The following is a 19,438-nucleotide window of genomic DNA, read 5'->3' as shown; positions in this document are numbered from 1 at the left end:
CAGTAATCTTTACATCCAATGTGGGGCTTGAACTCAAGACCCTGAGATCTAGAGTCACATGCTCCAACATTGAGCCAGCCAGATACCCCTATTATTGACAGTAAGTTTTAACGGTATGAATAACTTAGAATTGTCAAGAGTTAGTTTTATCATTATGGCTTTTTTTTTTTTAATTTGCGAGAGACAGAGAGCGAGCATGCTCAAGCCGGGGAGAGGGGCACAGGGAGAGAGAAAAGAATCTTAAGCAGACTCCAATGCAGGGCTCAATCCCAGGACCCTGGGATCATGACCTGAGCCAAAATCACAAATTGGATGCTCAACCGAGCCATCCAGGCGCCCCATCATCGTGGCTTTAAAACACAAAAATAAAAACACCTTTAGTGATATAAAGTCTTGGTAGTACCACTGAGGATACATTTTATTGCTACAATGACCTTAAAACACAAAGATAATGAATTTATCAGGCCATGTGACAAGACAATTAAGCCTGAGTTGGCAGGGAGATTTATGGATCAATAATGACACTAAGGGGTGCCTGGCTGGCAGTTAGTGGAGCACGTGACTCTCGATCTTGGGGTTGTAGGTTCAAGCCCCATGGTGGGCTAAGAGATTACTTTAAAATATTAAATGAAAAAAATGACACTTAAACCTGCTTTGAGGGGCACCTGAGTGGCTCAGTCAGCTAGGTGTCCGACTTTGGTTCAGGTCATGATCTCATGGTTTGTGGGTTCAAGCCCCATGTCAGGCTCTGTGCTGACAGCTAGCTCAGAGCCTAGAGCCTGTTTCAGATTCTGTGTCTCCCTCTCTTTCTGACCCTTCCCTGCTCATGCTAGCGCTCTCTCTCTCTCTCAGAAATAAACATTAAAAAAAAAAATTTTAAAAAAACCTGCTTTGAAAGCTCTTCTGCCTTGACCATCTGATAAATTCCTCTTCTTTAGTTTGGACACACATTCCTGCTTTCCCTGCACTACACAGAAGCCTTTATTATGTTTATCTGTATCATGTTTATGCATGAACACACTTAATGGACAATAAATATGGTTTTTATCTATTTAATTCTAGTGTTTAACACAATACCTCTTCCATAATAGATCGTAATAAATATCAGGGAAAATAAGTGAATGTGGTCACGGAAAAGGACACATGTCACAAATTAAATAATCCTAAGTAGGAAGGAGCTAAGGGAACTAAGCAATTAGATAGAATAGTGAATATCCTGGGTTACTACTAGCATGCCAACGGGTCACAAAAAGAAAATTCAAAGAAGGAGAAATTCATGCTTTACTAGTAGATGGGCATGGGTACTATGAAAAACAAATTAATTTTTTGGTTAATTTTAACACAAATTCCTATATCCCAACTGAGAAGCACTTTATTATCCCAAGAGAATCAAACGTTTCACTAGATTCAAACTCCTTTTATCACTCTCACCTCTGACCATCCCATGACTTTGGAACACAAACCTTTTCCTTTGTACCACTCCAACCAGAAAGGTACTCTGGTCAGCATGTGGGACTCAAAAATAGGCCTTTCCTGCTATTCCAGGGACCCTCTGAAAAAAAAACCCTCTCTTTTTCTTTTTCTCTTTTGAAGAGGCATTTTTAGATTGGATTCAGAGTGGAGTGTATCTTGGCAAACATTTTTGGCTCTAGAGACCTAACAGGAATTAGGGCGGGGTCACTGGTAAGGAAGCCAGAAGCGAACTGCTTAGACTTTAAAGCAGAGGGTGCGTACACTGTCTAACCTAACTCAGCAGACAATGGATAAAGAAAGTGGATGAGGAGCTAGGGAAGTAGCCCTGCTGAGGGGCAGAGAGCATGCAATTTGGCTTTCATTTCCTAAGAAACTAAGCGTCGTGACAGGCAGCTGGAGACGACGCTGCTCCAGCCATGTGGGGAAGCCTCACCCTCCAGTGGCTGACGGCCTGGTACACAAGAGTACTACCAAGTTTTATTTAGCTCTCTCTCTGCAATGCTCACTATTCACAATTAAAACTGCAAGTTATAAAAAAAAATTTCAGCCTCGGTTAGGCTCATAGTCAGATTATAGTTAAAAAAAAAAAAAAAAAGACAAAGACAAAAGATGATGACCCAAACCTAGGCAAAATACAAGGGTAAAATGACATGGAAGATAATTTCTCCTTCTAATTTCAAATCACGAAATACAACCAATTTTTAATATAAATTTTATCAGTAATTTTTCTTGGGGTGATAGACACAACTGTGAACTACAATCAGCAAAATTTAACATTATTTTAACTTTCTTTGGTTATTTATCTAGCCACCACAGATCTCTGACATGTAAACTGAATGCACAAATATTTCATATAATAATATACTAATGTGACCAATATTTAAAATTTCTCTCTTACTTACCCATATTTATAGGTACCTTGAACTTGAGAAATACTCAGATTACTGCTCAAGTTTCTTGCCAGAGCTGTTGGAATAATGGGGATGGGCTTCACAGGTGTGCATTTAAGAGTAAGTGCTAGAGTTACTGCTGCCCAATGCAAGTCCAAATCCACATTGTCCAAACTTTCCCTGGAAGTGATATGAGCTCTTAGGGAAAGCAGTTTACCACAATCCAAGGAATCTCTGCTACATACATGGTGCTCCAGAGCCTGAGGAATCAATATACAATTATTTTACAACCTTGAGGGAGGGAAATAAAAAATTAAAAAAAAATTTTAAGTAGGCTCCATACCCAGTATGGAGCCGAACACAGGGCTTGAACCTGAGATCAAGAGTGAGTTGAGATGAAGAGTTGGACACTTAACCAACTAAGCCACCCGGGTGCTCCATTAAAAAATTAAACTCTGAGGGGCGTCTGGGTGGCTCAGTCAGCTGAGCACCTGACTTCAGCTCAAGTCATGATCTCACAGTTCATGAGTTTGAGCCCCATGTCTGGCTCGCCAAGGACAGCACAGAACCCACTTCAGAGCCTGTATTTCTCTCTCTGCCCCTCCCCCACTCACACTCTCTCAAAAATAAACATTAAAATTTTTTTTTAATTAAAATAAATAAAACTGAAATTTGTCCCTATCTCTAAAGGTTTTGTTTCACCTTGCATATATACCTTGAACTAACAAAATTAAACAATTTCTGATTTGTGACATTTCAATTCTCTCATTTCTTCCATGGGACCAAAAAGTTACAAAGCAAGTAAGATTTACTGTACCAAGCTCCATCATATATTGCCAGATGTCCCAGCAGCATTTCAAATTCTTATTAGAGAATGTCACTTCCAATAAATTCACCACATGAAAAAATGGCTGTTAAACTTCCTCTGACTCAACTCAGAAAATCTAAAGTCCATTCTTTAATTATTTTCTTATTGCTCCAAAGAGTCAGGTCAGTTCTTCCTGCATAGTTGCTCATGCCCACTGTGTCCTTCCTAAAGTCGGCCACCACTCTACAAGCTAATTACACCCTCTCTAATCCACATCTAACTACTGCAATGTCCTACCTACTCTCTCTGACTTCAGTCAGGTTGCCATATCAAATTAAGTACCCTTGATTTCATATAATTTCCTCTTTTCAGAAACTTTCAATGACTCTACATGGCCAATATAACAAAGGTCAAATTCCTCAGCCTGCCAGATAAAGCTCTCTACAATCTGGCCAAACTCATAGTCCAATCTGATTATCCACAAATACAGTGAAAATCTACATCCTTAATATCACCCTGAGCACATCTTGCACTTTGTTATCTTGGCCATATTGCTTCCCCTTCTGGAATGCTACCCACATTACTTCCCTAGAATTACTACCCTCAGAAACCACATTTAACTGTATTTTAACAACAATCATTCAATCAGAAAATTATTATGAATACATGTTAAATATGGATTTATTGAAATACAACACACGACACATAATTGGATACTTGTGTTGAACTAAGAATAATCAAGTTATCAACAAATCCCACCTTAAAAGCTGAACTGAAGTCGTCTGCGTCATGAACTATTGTTTCTTTTGAACAAAGTCCATGAGTATAAATTTTGCATGGAATCACGAAGTCCCCCGGAAGAGCAGCAGTAGGGGTTCTTTCTAAGCATTCAGGTACTTCTCGACCAGGATCAAAACGATCTACCGTCAATGTCACACTTTCTTCATCTGAAGAACAAAAATAGCAGTTATTATTAGAACATGACAATAAAAATTTGAAATCAACCAAGCAAGCCTACAACTATAGCAAAACATTTTGTTCATACGAATAGTACACTGAACTTATTTTAAAAAATGACCTGCATCTATATTCTTCCACCTGACCAGACTATGAGGTATATGATGGGTAGGGTCAAGTTTTACTTACCTCTGTAACCTTGATATACAGCAAAGAACATTACAGTAATTGGCTGAATTTGAAAGACAAACTCTATCATAGTTACAAAAATATATATTTTTTAAGTATATTACCTTCATCTACTATGAGAGAACCAAGTAAAAAGCATGGCAGATTTTTTTTATTCTGTTTAGCATGGCGATAAGCAAGTCGGATGGTCTTTTCAGTTACCACAAGCTTTGGATTTCTGAAAAATAACGGAAGTCTTTTATGAATGTGATAAATCTGATATCCTAGAAAACCCTCCTGCCCAAATAATACCCAAAATATAACACACATCTTTTAACATATACAGAAAAATCATTGTTGGGGTGCCTGAGCAGATCAGTCAATTAAGCATCCGACTCTTGATTTCTGCTCAGGTCATGATCTCATTGTGAAATTGGACCCTACATGGGGTTCCACACTTCACCACAGAGCCTGCTTGGCATTCTCTCCCTAAATACATAAACTTAAAAAAGAAAAGAAAAATCATTGTTGAGAAATCCTAGGGTCAAATATGGGCAAGAGGTAGGGAGTAGGTAGAGAGGGCTGCCTGGAAACCAGGATTGTAATAAACAGACACTGAAGATATCACTGTTTTCTGATTAAGCCCTTGCTTAATTTTATGAACCAGAGCAGGGATCAAGAAACTATGAGGCCAGCCTCCTGTTTTTTTTTTTTTTTATAAATAAGGTTTGATAAAAATATCACATTCTTTTGTTTATATATTGTCTATGGACTCCAGATACTAGCATTATTGAATGCAGAACAAATAAAAATACAATTCAAATGTGTAAAAGCATATAAAAGGGACTCTATGATCAAGGAAGAAGATACTATCCAAAAAAACTAGGCAGGGGTGCCTGGATGGCTCAATTAGTTAAGCTTCCAAATCTTAGCTCAGGTCTGGATCTCAGGGTCTTGAGTTTAAGCCCCACACTGGGATCCATGCTGGTCACGAAGCCAACTTAAAAAAAAAAAAAAAAAGACTAGGCTAATTTATAAAAAGAACCACAAAGGACCTGCAGAAATAAAAATATCATCAATTAGACTCAATATAATGAACTGGGTATAGGTCCATGAATTTTTATTATTATTCTGTCTGCATATGTATTATAAACCACCACATATATGGTCTACTTCCACATTTAAAAAAACCTAAATAAGGGGCATCTGGGTGGCTTAGTTGGTTAAGCGTCCGACTTTCGCTTAGGTCATGATCTCGCGGTTCATGGGTTCGAGCCCCCATCGGGCTCTGTGCTGACAGCTAACTCAGAGCCTGGAGGCTGTTTTGGATTCTGTGTCTCCCTCTCTCTCTCTGACCCTCCCCTGTTCACACTGTCTCTCTCTCTCTCTCTCTCTCAAAAATAAATAAAACATTAAAAAATTTAAAAAAACAACCACCAAACCTAAATAAACAGATTAGATGGTAATGAAATACACTTAAAGAGAAAATTAGCAGTTGAAGAAAAAAATTGCATTGTAGCAAAGAAAGAGAATAGAAAATATAAAAGATAAAGAGACACTGAGAAAACAATGAACAAGTCTAAGAAATATTTAATTGAACTTCCACAAGACTTTTTTATCAATGATACTAACCTTCTCTGCCAGCTGGTTTAGAACTTAAATACTTTGTGACCTGTATGTTTCTTACTTGACTCAATCCATCAACAAATGCTATAAGCTGTTTCATTCTTTCAAAATACCTTGTTTCTTTCTTTCCTTTTGATCTCAGTACTGCTACACTGCTCTAAAACCTCATAATAGCTACCATTTATTGAATACTTCCTATGTTCCAGGCACCATGCCAACTGCTGCTTTACAGAGTCTGTCTCATTTAATCCTTATAAGAGTGCTATGAAACAGGTATCATCATTCCCATTTTATAAATAAGGAAACTGATCCTTGCCTACTGTACTAAGGTTGCATAAATAAAAAGTGGTAGAATCAGGATTTGACCCTCTAGGCAGTGTGACTCCAGTTACAGCATCTTAAAACAAATCACTATGGCATAAATCTATGTTGCCTAGATTACAAAAAACCATCTCACAGCTAGGCTAACTCTAGGCTCTCCTCACCATGACCCATCTTTCTTAGAATTCTGCTTTCAAACAAATAACTCCCTTACATACAAAATTGCAGTGAATCTCTATCTTTTATTAATTTAAGCCCAAGCTGTTAGGTCTTTCTTTCAAGATCCTCACCATAACTGTTTTATAGTCTTTCTAACATGATCTACCCACTCAAAATCAGTTCAATCTTCTCAATGCTCTACAAAGACAGCATGCTAAAGCATGATGAAAAACCCATTTGGTTTGTATTATATTTTGTCTTTTGTTTTTTTTTTTTAAATTTTTTTTAATGTTTTATTTATTTCTAGGAGAGAGAGAGACAGCGTGAGCAGGGGAGGGTCAGAGAGAGAGGGAGTGACAGACTCTGAAACAGGCTCCAGGCTCTGAGCTGGCAGTCAGCACAGAGCCTGACGCGGGGCTCGAACCCACGAACCGCGAGATCATGACCTAAGCGAAAGTCGCACGCTTAACCGACTAAGCCACCCAGGCGCCCCGATATTTTGTCTTTTGAATTCGTATAATACTTAGAACTTTAGATCTGCAGAATATTTTAACTGTGAAATTACGATTACTTCTCAAAAGCATAAAGAAATAGATTTATGGGCACCTGGGTGGCACAGCAGGTTAAGCGACGGATTTCAACTCTGGTCACAATTTTGTGATTCATGAGTTCGAGCCCCGCATCGGGTTCTGTGCTGACAGCTCAGAGCCTGGAGCCTGCTTTGGATTCTGTGTCTCCCTCTCCTTCTGTCCCTCCCCTGCTCACACTCTGTCTCTCTCTCAAAAAATAAACTAACATTAAGAAAACATTTTTTAAAAAAAGAAAAGAAATAGATTTAAGAAGGGATAATGTTTGAGGGGAGCTTCTAAAAAGTTAAAAAAAAATGAATTAGTCATAGTAATCAATTTTGCCTTACACATCCTTTTACTCCTGTTTATACCGGTTTGATCTGAAGAGAGATACATCTTATACCTGTAGTAATTGAGATGTAAGTAGACGAAATCTCCTATTGGCATTGGGTTCCAAAGTGCACATTTTGATGGAGGAAAGTAGAAAGGTACTGTTCTGCTTGAAGGAAACCTTTAAAAAGAAATTTAAATCAAAGTACAATGAAAAGCAAACTTAGCAGATATTTTATAAAAAACAGTTTAAAGTTAAATGATGGGGCGGGGGGCACTGGGTGGTTCAGTTGGTTAAATATCTAACTCTTCATTTTGGCTTAGGTCATGATCTTACAGTCGTGAGACCAAGCCCCATGTTGGGCTTTGTGCTGAGCATGGGGCCTGCTTGGGAGTCTCTCTCTATCTCTGCCTCTCCCCTGGTTGCGCAAGTGCACTCACGTGCACTCACTCTCTCAAAATAAATAAGTAAACATTTAAAAAAATAAGATTAAATGATGAAGCTTATCAGACTACTTTTGTAATTTTAAAAGGGGTTAAAATTATTTTTCTAAGTAAAAAAAAGGAAAAAATTAACTTTATTTCAAGAGAATAAGCACTCAAAACTTAGGTATAGCTTTTTCCTATCCTTTTTTTCCCTACGCATACATAAATTTATGTACGTTTTTATTTTTATTTATTTATTTACTTTTGTTTAATAATTTGGAATATTTCCTTTATATTTTTTTTAAACTTTTTTTTTTTTAAATGTCTTATTTATTTCTAGGAGAGAGAGAGAGAGACAGCGTGAGCAGGGGAGGGTCAGAGAGAGAGGGAGGTACAGCATCTGAAACAGGTTCCAGGCTCCGAGCTGGCAGTCAGCACAGAGCCCGATGCGGGGCTCGAACCCACGAACCGCGAGATCACCACCCGAGCAAAAGTCGGACGCCCAACCGACTAAGCCACCCAGGCGCCCCTATGTACATGTTTTTTTTAAAAAAAAAAAAAAACCAGAAGGGGCATCTGGCTGGCTGTCAGTAGAGCATGAGACTCCTGATCCCAGAGTCATGATTTCAAGCCCCACAATGGGCATGGAGCCTACTTAAAAACAAAACAACAACAACAACAACAAAGGAATTGGTAGCATCCAGTCTACCATATCCTTTTTAAGTAACAGAGAAATAAATATAAACCATAAATTTACATTTAAATTTAAAATTAGGGGCACCTGAGTGGCTCAGTCAGTTGGGCGTTGACTTTGGCTCAGGTCATGATCTCACAACTCGTGAGTTCGAGCCCTGCGAAAGGCTCTGTGCTGACAGCTTGGAGAATGGAGCCTGCTTCAGATTCTGTGTCTTCCTCTCTCTGTCCCTCCTGTGAGTCATGCTGTCTCTCTTTAAAAAATGTTTATTTTTTAAATAAACATTAAAAAAATTTAAATTTAAAATTAAAATGCTGTCCTTCTGAATTAATTTCTAGATAGTATCTAATAAAATTATGAAAGCACAAAAAGTTAATATAGTCTTTATTTTTCAGTGTTTCCAAACTTAGTATCTTGGATTGTATCACTTAACTTTAATTACTGAAGCATCAAAAGGACATCATTATAAATAATTCCTAAGCACAGACCCTAGAGGCAGTGTAAAGCAAGACTTCAATGTTAAATCATACAGAGTACCATCAAAGTTTATTTTATATAATTGAGTGACATGAGAATACCACATTAAGAAAAAACAATGCAAAGAAAGGACTGGGGAGAAAATCCAAAGTCACTTGTAATTAAAACAAGAAAGGGATGCTTGGCTGGCCCAGTCAGAAGAGCATGCGATTACTGATCTAGGGTCATGAGTTCAAGCCTTCACATAGGTGAAGAGATTACTTAAAAATAAAATCTTTAAAGGATGCCTGGGTGGCTCAGTCAGTTCAGGCCGTGATCTCAGTCATGAGACTGAGCCCCGTGTCAGGATCCATGCCCAGCACAGAGCCTGCTTCAGATTCTCTGTTTCTCCCTCTCTGTCTGACCCTTTCCCGCCCACGTGCACTTTCTCTCAAGAAAATTAATTAAAAAATTAATAAAATCTTTAAAAAGAAGTAAAAAACAATCAAGGTAGCTCCAAGAGTGAGTTACCTCTGATAGTGAGCTACCTGCTAACAGATAGCAGACTGTTAAATAGTTGAACTAAAAGAATATTTTATCATATCATCTATTAAGGATACCTTATTCTAGACTCTAGACCTTACTTTTACATATCAACTGATGAAGCTTCTCAACTAAAATATTAGCCCCACTTTACTGATGACCTACTACGTATCAGGCATCCTACTGGGCACTTTACATAAACAATATTTCTCACTAGAACTATTCTAGAAACATTTTATTATCCGTTTTATAGATGACAAACTGTAACTTTGCTAACTTCATACAACAATTAAGTAGCAAAGCTGGGATGTGAATCTAAGTGTGGCTGATTTTGAAGTTTATACTTCTAGAAGCTGAATGGTATAGTGCTTTAGAACCTGGGTCCAAATTCTGACTCTACCACATTGCTAGCTATATGTTTTCAAATCGATGTCTAATTTGGACTCATAATATCTACGAGAAGGATTTTTAATTTCCTTTTTTTGAAATGAGGTCATAGTCTGGGATTGAGAAATCTGTTCAAGGTACACAGTAAGTTACAAACTATCAGTTTATCTATGTTTCTATATCTAATATACTCATCACTTATCAATTGGGGGGCAGTATGATACGGTGGGTTAAAGAAAAATATCTGGAAGTCAGTTGTTTAAGTCTAAAAACTTGCTTCAAAATCTGCTAGCTGTGTGACCTTGATCACATTATTTAATGTCTCTGTGCCTCAGTTTCCTCATCTGCTAAACAAACAGAATAATACCTATGTGTTCTGATAGTTACACTGAGTATTAAACGAGTCAATATATGTAAAGGGTTTAGAGTAGGAGTCACATAAGGTTTACATCCTGGCTATACCACTTACCAACTGTATAAGTTTGGGATGGTTAATCACTCTACACCATACTTTCCTCATTAAAAAAAAAAGTGGGGGGAGGATAATAAGGATAATAATAGTACCTACACCTCATAGATTTTTTGTGAGGATTGAATAAGAATAGTGCAGGCATTGTGCTTAGCACAGTACCTGGCACATAGCAAGATTTCAAGAAATGCTTTTAGTCCTTTTCTTAATATAAACTATGCAGGTAGACTTTAAAGGCACAAACACCCTAAAATGTGGTACAAAATTTTACATGTATGCATATAAGAGTTTTTTCTTAGGGAAGGGGATTCATGCTATCAGATATTGAAACCCCAAAATAACTCAGAACTGCTGCTCTAAAGCCCAGAGATTATTGAAAATCAGAGGTCATTAAGTTAAAACAAAAAACAAAAAACTAGAGTTGAATATTTCAGGAATAATCAGTTTATTTAAAAAATTTTTTAAACTAATTTCTATATTCAGTGTGGGGCTCGAACTCATGACCCTGAAATCAAGAGTCACATGACCTACAGGTGCCCCAGGAAAAAAATGTTTAAGTTACACGAGTATATTAGCTTACCTAGAATGTAAGGAATAAATGACTCAATAATAAAATAAAAAAAGAGAATGTACTGACTTGTTGCAAGCACAACAAGTTCTTTCAAAGAACAGCAGTTGACAAATTTTCAAATAATAGGTGGCATTAGGACAAAACAGAAGGGCCAAAATAAGCAAAAGGAATATGATAGCCACTTTGGATTATGTTTCTCATGGTCTTCAAAAACACCTGGCACAAAAGAAAACCACAGAGAATGAAGATAACTCATGGATGTAGTTATAGTTTAGAAGAAAAAAAATTCACCTCTCAGCATTAATTGTTCCTCCCTCAGGGAAAAAAAGAATAATGAATGATCCAAACAGCCAAATAACACAAGCCAATTTCTTTGTCCCCACACCACTGACAGACTGAGAAAATTAGGAGACAGGTGGCAAGCTCCTCCTTCCTATTCCACATGAGTGGGGAATGGCTTAGGGACATTTAAAGAAACCTGGTACATACAATGTGCAATTTTTCCCATCAAGGATTAGAGTTCAAATAAGGGAAAGAACCTAATCACTTTCTCATTTGTCTAGGATATAAATAAGTATATATGTGATTTTTAGCCCTGAGAGCTCAGGTTCTGTTTCCCATCAGTAAAGATGCTCTGTGAAATCAAAAAACATAGGTGGAGGAATGAAATTGATATTTACTAAATGCCTACTATGAGCCAGACCCTTTACTTTAGTGTTCTCATTTAATCCTTCACAATAACCTTCTGTTACATAGAGATTACTATCCCCCATTTATAGATGAGAAAACTGAGGCTTGGAGAAGTTAATTAACTTGATCACGGTCACTCACCTATCAAGTGACAGAGCAGGGATATGGACCCAGATTTTCCCGACTGGAAAGGTTTTTTTTTTTTTTTTTTCTATTCCAACCTATTTTCCCAAGTTATGAGAAAGAGTTAAAAAACCATTTTGTGAAAACATTTCTATACCTGGTATTCATCTGGGGGCCTGTAAGAGGATATGTAGGCTCCATGATAGTTGGTGAACGATGTATTCGATATCAAATGTTCAGGATCCTAAAGAAGTAAAGAGAATGTTACTAATGAGTGATAAAAACAAAAATAAGAAACATGATTTAGCCACATATTAACAGAAGTACAGGCAAAGGTTACTTATATAAAGTAGCTTCATCTATAGAATAGTAAGACAAAATGCTGGTAGATTCTGAACATTTTCATACTTTATAGTCATTCTGCCTCTAAATTAATGTTAATATTTATTCTAGGCAGCAATACCTACCAATATATCTATTCATTAAGAAAAGCACAGATTCTGGATTGCGTGGGTGGCTCAGTCAGTTCAGTGCCCAGCTTTAGCTCAGGTCATGATCTCACAATTTGTGAGTTTGAGCCCTGCATTGGGCTCTCTACTGTCAGCACAGAGCCTGCTTCAGATCCTCTGTCCCCACCACCCTGCCCCTTCCCCACTTGCATTCTCTCTCTTTCGATAATAAACATTATAAAAAAATTAAATACAGAAAACCACAGATTCTAAAAAAAAAAAAAAAAAGAAGAAGAAGACGACGAAAGAGTGAAAGAAAAGCAAAGGTTCTGTCCCCAAGATCCTTATAACCATTTGGTAAGCTGGATATAGTAGGGTAGGTAATATTTAATATATGAAATTCTGACCAAAAGTGTCATAATATTCAGAAAACCATAAAACAGGACATAGGAACAACTTGAACTAGATATTTATTGGATCTGTAACGAGGTTAACAAATCTTAAATCCCATGGAGATGGAAGACAAATATTACATCCCCACAAACTGACTTGTTCGTGTGCAAAATCAGTGATCTTTGCCTGGCTGCACATGCCCTCTTGGGGTACTTCTTAATCCACTCCCATTGCTTCCTCACCCACCTGCAGATAGCAAACTGTCAGCTTCCATCTCTCTTCTAAGTTTCAAAACCATTATTTCTTATTGCCCACTGGGTATCTTCATTTAAATATTATCAAAGCAAAATACAGAGGTAGTCCTTTCTTCACAGTTCAGTATTTCCTATACCCTCTTATCAGGTCTTAAGAGTTCTTTAGGCTCTGTACATTTATTTCACTTCAATTTTAGCAAGAAGGAATTGCCTGAAGCAAGAGAAGAGAGGAGAGAGTTATGAACGCAGGTGCAGAAGAGATTTTTCAGATAAAGCCAGAGGCTGAATTTATTTATTAGAACAAAACTTATTGAACGTGCTCTTGTAAGGTTGACTAAAAAGTCCCTCTTGGAGACATCTGGACTTCATGCATCTTCTATTAGAATGAAGGCTCGAAACTTGAAAGCCCTTCTACGCCACTTGGTTGTCACGCATAACAGTGTTCAGATTGATAACTAACTCTAGGAAATATATAAAGTGCCGTCTTTCTTCAATAAACAAGAATCTTACATTTGTGTCTTATGTTTTAAGGTAGAACAATAATGTTGATCTATTTCTCATATTAAAACAATACAGGAGTTTATTTTTACAGCATCCCGCAAGCAGTGAAAGCTCCTCAAACTAACAGCACGCAACACCTACACCTAGCAAAATATATTCTCCTCGGATAATAGCATCACGGTTTGTCAAAATTGAAATCTCGAAATCATCCTTACTTCTCCTTTCTCCCTCTTTCCCATATAAATTCTCTTTCCATCTCTACTATAGTAGTTCCTGACTACATTCACTCTCACCAGATTTATTGACAAGTCCCCACAGTGCTCCTAGAAGGGTATTTATGCATATCTCACCAAATTATTCCCCCTGTTTAAAAAGCTGATGGCTCTTGTTTAAATACAGAACAAAACATCTCCACGATCTGGCCCCACTCTATTATTCCAACCTTACCCTTCATCCACTCATCCTACCTTCTAATCACATTGTACTACATACAATTCGCCGAGTCTGAGTGTCTTTGCACAGGCTGTCCCTTTAACTTGGAACGTCCTGGTAAATCCCCACCATCCTTCACAATCCAAATCGAATGTCACTTCCTCTGGAAAGCCATCTCCTAAATACTGCCTGTTTTCACCCACATAGCATTTTCACACTTTGTTTACACATTACTCCCAGGAGACCGCGAAATGCAAACGCTAACGGATCCCTTACTAGGAAGCCGGCTGAGTTAGACGTGAGGAATACAGGAACGAGCATGCAGGGCTACAGTCCACAGATTTTCATAGTGAAAACACCTTTAACTGGCACGTGATCGACTGCAAACCTCTTTCACATACCTAAGGAGAAACCATTCATAGGGAATTCGCGGTCCGCTTAATTTATTTCTCCCACTAGTTCCCCTTCACGTCATCAGGCCCAGGCTCCAGGAGGGCTGAAGCCACCGCAAGGCCCTGAATGTTGCCCACCGTCCTTCTCCGTGCTCCGCGGCCGCCCTTCGCGAGAGTCCGGGACACAAAGCCGCACTCACGGCAACCGCCGCCCAGCGGGGTCTGTTTGTTGGGTCGGAACTGAGGTCGGCTCCAAGGAGCGCCTCCGCCCCGCCTCTAGGACGTTGGGGTCGCGGGAACCGACGCGGCAAACACAAGCTGGTGAAACCGAAGTCCGCGCCGCGCCTACTGACTGGTCAGAAATCCTACCCGTCACGGCCAGGGGCGGTGCTAGAGGCAACACGCACGGCCGCCGGGACGTGCTAGTGCGTCAGCCAATCAGCTCTCTGCGCCGTTCCGGCTCTTGGCCAATCCCAAGCCTCACTGGAGAAATGAGGGCGCCATAGGCTCTCCACGCAGAATCCGGAGGATTTAAACGCTACATTTTGGTCAACGGTTAAGTTCCGGGGAGGGAAGGACAGTGCGCAGGCGCAATGAAAAACTTAATTCCGCTGTGGTGTGTGGCAGAGGAAGCCGGAAGTGCTTGCTGTTCTGATTATTTCTGGGAGTTTAGAAGTGAATCGAACCATTTACTTGAATGAGCAAAAGAGAGGAGTTAGATTTCTCTTACTTTCTTTCCTCTTCTTTTTTTTTTTTTTAATGTTTTATTTTATTTTGAGGGAGCGTGCTTGCGGGCTGGGGAGGGGGAGAGAGAGAGTGCCAAGCAGGCTCTGCACTGTCAGCAAGGAGCCCAGGCTCCATCTCCTGAATTATGAGCTCATGATCTGAGCCGAAATCCAGAGTCAGATGCTCAACCGACTGAGCCACCTAGGTGCCCCTCTAGTTTCTTTCCTAAGAAGAATCCTCTCAATAACAACAAAAAATTTTCTTTTAAATACCTTTCCGTTGAGGGGCTCCTGGATGGCTCAGTGGTTGAGCATCCAACTCTTGATTTCGGCTTAGGTCATGATCTCAAATATTGAACCCCATGTTAGGCTCTGACCTCAGTGTGGAGCCTGCTTAAGATTCTCTCCCTCCCTTGGGGCGCCTGGATGGCTCAGTCGGTTATGCATCCGACTTCGGCTCAGGTCATGATCTCACGGTTCGTGGGTTCGAGCCCCATGTCGGGCTCTGTGCTGACAGCCAGCTCAGAGCCTGGAGCCTGTTTCGGATTCTGTGTCTCCCTCTCTTATGACCCTCCCCTGCTCGCGCTGCCTCTCTCTCTCAGAAATAAATAAAACATTAAAAAAAAAAAAAAAGGTTCCCTCCCTCTCCCTCTCTGCTCCTCCCTCAAACATGTGCCTGTGCATGTGTGCATGCTCTCTCCCTCCCTAAATAAATAAATAAATTCCTTACCATTGAGGAAAAAAAGGACGTGACGTAAATTTATAAATTATTTTTACTTAGTGTCTACAACTAATGTTGGTAATTGGGCCTTCTCTGTTATTTTTTATGATTGTCCTGCAACAGCCAAAATAGGTATTAATATCCCTATTCAACAAAGGAAGAAATGTGAAAGGTGATACAATTAGTGCAGAGTCAGGATTCTAAATGCCACTTAACTTCCTTTCATATTCCACTTCTATTAGTTTCCTGAAAATGTGGGAGCTCAAAGTCGAGATGTGTTTGTAGGCTGTATTGTTCTGAAGAAGCATCCACCCTTTTGAGAGAGTGAAGACACTCTCCTGAAAAATGTATCAAACTAGCCAAGAAATATATGCTACATAGAATGTTATTCTCTGCTTTCCTGGAAAAATTCCTGGAATCTAAGGCACACATTTCAAGAGAAAAGATGGTGAGTTCCCCATTGTGAGAGTAGGAAGCGCCAGTGATGTATGTCTGACAAAGTATGGAGTTTGGCCAACTCCATAGGGTTGGAGCAAAGATTGCCCATTAGAGGAGCCCCACATTAGGCATAAATGGCTAGAATCCTTGCTGCATTCAGTAATTGCCTGGGGCTTCCCAGTAAAAGCAAGAACTAAGGAAGATCCTGAAGGGCACAGCAAGAGGCTGATAGCCAAGTGTATACTCTGCAGCTGATTGGCAAGCTCTTTCTGTAGAGATCCAAGTGACACGCCTGATGGCTGTCATGAATTACCTTAAGGGCAAAGTTCCTGGGGTGGGAGCTTCCTGGCATCTTCAAGGAAGACCACGTAGGCCAGTATGTCCTTAGCAAAATGTCTGAGAAGAATATTAAGGGTTGAAGGGGGAGATGGTGTTGGTAACCCACACAGGGCCTTAGAGGTCATGATAAGGATTTGGCTGTACTTTTGAGTTAGATAGGAATTCTCTGAAATATTTTATTTTTTAAGTTTATTTTGAGAAAGAAAGTGAGGAGGGGCAGAGAGAGGGAGAGAGAGAATCCCAAGCAGGCTCAGCAGTGTGAGCACAGAGCCTGACGCAGGGCTCAATCCCACGAACCATGAGATCATGACCTGATCCTAAATCAAGACTCAGACCTTAACTGACATAGCCATCCAGGTACCCCTACTGGAATATTTTTAAAAGGGGGCGGACATGATCTGATTTTAGGTTTTGGAAAGACTACTGTGATTGCTACTTTGAGAAAAAACCTGTAGGGAGCAAAGGGAAGCAAGGAGACCAGTTAGAAAGCTGTTAGAATAACCAAGGGGAGACACTGATGGTGGCTTGGACTAGAATGGTAGCATTGGGGGTGGTGAGAGGCTGTTGGATTCTAGATATGGTTTGAAGGTAAAATCAACAGGATTTGATTAGAGATTGAATTTAGGATGTAAAAGAAATAAACTTCGTGATCTATGAGGCCCTCATGATCTATGGTTTTCTTTAGAACTACTTTAAGATAGCTGAAAGAGAAATGTAAGATGAGCTGATATGAATTAGACAAAAAGGAAAGGATAAGCATAACACATAATTCCCCACTCCATAGGTGTGTGCCAGGCATAGTGAAATCCATTCAAAGTATACAGTATAGAAAGGATGGGAGGAAAGAGTAACTTTACAGTGGAGAAACTTAATGAAAGCTACTTCAGCCCAGTGATCAAGGTCAACATTAATGGTCATATGTCATGTTGATAGTATGTCCACTGGATACACTGTGTTGAAAATGGCATGTTACCTTTGCGGTCCTCCTTCCAGTAACTGATAGACCCAGTCGTATCCTGAGAAAAACATTGGACAAATTCTAATAGTGGGGAATCCTATAAAATACCTGACCTGTACTTTTCAAACCTGTCAAGGTTGTCAAAAACAAGGAAAGTCTGAGAAACCAGCCAAGAGGAGCCTAAAGAGCTATGACAACTAAATGTAATGTAGTATCATGGATGGAATCATGGATGGAAGGATATTAAGTTAAAAACTAAGAAAATCTGGATATAATATGGATTTTAATTAATAATAATGTACAAATATTGATTCATTAATTGTAACAAATGTACCATACTAAATATAAGATGTTAATAACAAGGGGAAACTGTGTGTGGCATATATGAGAACTCTGTAGTATATTCTTGATTTTTCTGTAAATCTAAAACTGTTCTAGAAAATAAAGTCTACTAAAAAGGAAAAAGGAAGGGACATGTGGGTGGCTCAGTTGGTTATATGTCCAATTCTTAATCTCAGCGCAGGTCATGATCTTGCAGTTTGTGTGACAGAGCCCCACATCAGGCTCTGTGCTGACAGTGCAGAGCCTGCTTAGGATTTTCTCTCCCTCTCTGTCTGTCCCTCCCCTGCTTTCTCTCTCAAAATAAAGAAATAAACTTTAAAAAAAATAAAAGAAAAAGATAAAAGGAAGGGGAAATAGGAGAGTTGAAGCATATGCTAATAAATAAAATGTCCCTTTTTTGCTTAATAACTCAAATACTAATAAAACTTCAATACTTCAATTAAACATTACCACTGGATTTTTAAGCAGGATATACATTTAATGATATGCGTGAAATAGATACTTTTCAAATTAAATGATGAGAAAAAGTAATTTTTATTTTAGGATTGGAATGATTCAGCCTTATATTTAGGACAGCATAGAGATGCTGCCTAAAGGACCTACTTCCCCAGATATTAAAAAAAATGTTTGAGTTATGTTATAATGTAACAAGCACTGGCTTTGGGGATCTGGCCTCAATTCTGCCATTTAATCTCTCTAAGATTGATTTTCCTCATTTGCGCATTGTACATTATCATAAAAAAGAGAAAATGAATGTGAATGCTAATTTAAGTTAATTAAGAGCACCCATATATTATTATTTATATATTTAGGAAAATAAAATCTACAAATGCCATACGAAGGATCTATTATCCAATGACATAGGGAATTGGAAGGATACGACAAACATAGAACAAGGAAGGCACAATTCTATTTTTGTTAATGTTTATTTTCTTTTGAGAGAGAATGAAAGAGGGAGAGCAAGCAGGGGATTGGCAGAGAGAGAGGAAGACAGAGGATGGAAAGCTGGCTATATCCTGACAATGGAGAGACTTATGGGGCTTGAACTCATGAACCATGAGATGATGGTCTGAGCCAAAGTCAGACACTTAACCAACTGAGCCACTCAGGCACCCCCAAGAAAGGCACAATTTTAAAGGTGGGGCAATAAGAAGTAATTATCCAAGGCAAATATGAATTATTATTAGATTGCAGGCCAGTGTGAATAGACTGAATATATACTATGCTATTCTTTGATCCCCATTTTTATGTATTTATGTCATTTCAAGACTGTATGGAATTGCTCTCGATAAGGGTCCTCACAGAGAAGAGCTATAGGCCATACTTTTGAAATTTGCAAGTGCTTTAATTTGCTTCACAGAGAATCATTTCTAGTATGTCATACTTTTAAAAAAATATATATGAATTTGTTGACAAGGAATGCTATAACAAGAAAAAAATTGTAAAGGGAAAAGTTCATCCAAAATTCTACATCCTAACACATCAGTTATTTTTGCCTTTCCTTATCCCCTTTCAGTCACTGTCCACATGACATACTCTTTATGATTACACTGGGTAAATGTTAAGTGTCATAAACCCTGGCGTGCCTGCTAGAAGGCTGTCTGAGAGAATTAAAGAGCTATTGTTATCACCCGGAAAGAGGAAGCTGGAATCAGTTATCAGTTGTGTTACTCAATTTCTCCAAACACCATTTTTTCTTTATTTACACTTCAGAGCTAAGCTAGACTACTGCTGTTTAACAAGAACTATAGCTTTACTTTTTTTTTTTTTTAACTAAGTTCCATGTGCAGTGTGGAGCCCAATGCCAGGCTTGTCTCATGATCATGAGATCAAG

General features: G+C 38.8%; 1 protein-coding gene across 4 annotated transcripts in view; it reads right to left on the bottom strand.

Annotated features, from left to right (window-relative positions):
- STIL (STIL centriolar assembly protein) overlaps positions 1-14,362 on the bottom strand; it is a 67,494-nt gene extending 53,132 nt beyond the window's left edge. For all 4 annotated transcript variants that reach the window (XM_039219781.1, XM_039219782.1, XM_039219784.1 and 1 more), the window contains exons 1-7: positions 14,091-14,362; positions 12,749-12,967; positions 11,818-11,904; positions 7,375-7,482; positions 4,422-4,534; positions 3,931-4,118; positions 2,376-2,623 (exon numbers count right to left, since the gene is read on the bottom strand). In XM_039219781.1, the coding sequence (XP_039075712.1) occupies positions 2,376-2,623; positions 3,931-4,118; positions 4,422-4,534; positions 7,375-7,482; positions 11,818-11,861 (701 nt within the window). In that variant the 5' untranslated portion in view covers positions 11,862-11,904; positions 12,749-12,967; positions 14,091-14,362. The remainder of the gene's footprint in view (positions 1-2,375; positions 2,624-3,930; positions 4,119-4,421; positions 4,535-7,374; positions 7,483-11,817; positions 11,905-12,748; positions 12,968-14,090) is intronic.
- Positions 14,363-19,438: the final 5,076 nt, after the last annotated feature.

Source organism: Hyaena hyaena, unplaced genomic scaffold, assembly GCF_003009895.1.
Source record: "Hyaena hyaena isolate Hyena2069 unplaced genomic scaffold, ASM300989v1 scaffold_831, whole genome shotgun sequence".
NCBI classification, from domain to species: Eukaryota; Metazoa; Chordata; class Mammalia; order Carnivora; family Hyaenidae; genus Hyaena; species Hyaena hyaena.
Note: the sequence above shows the minus strand (reverse complement) of the source record. Positions and strands in the feature narration are given on the sequence as shown.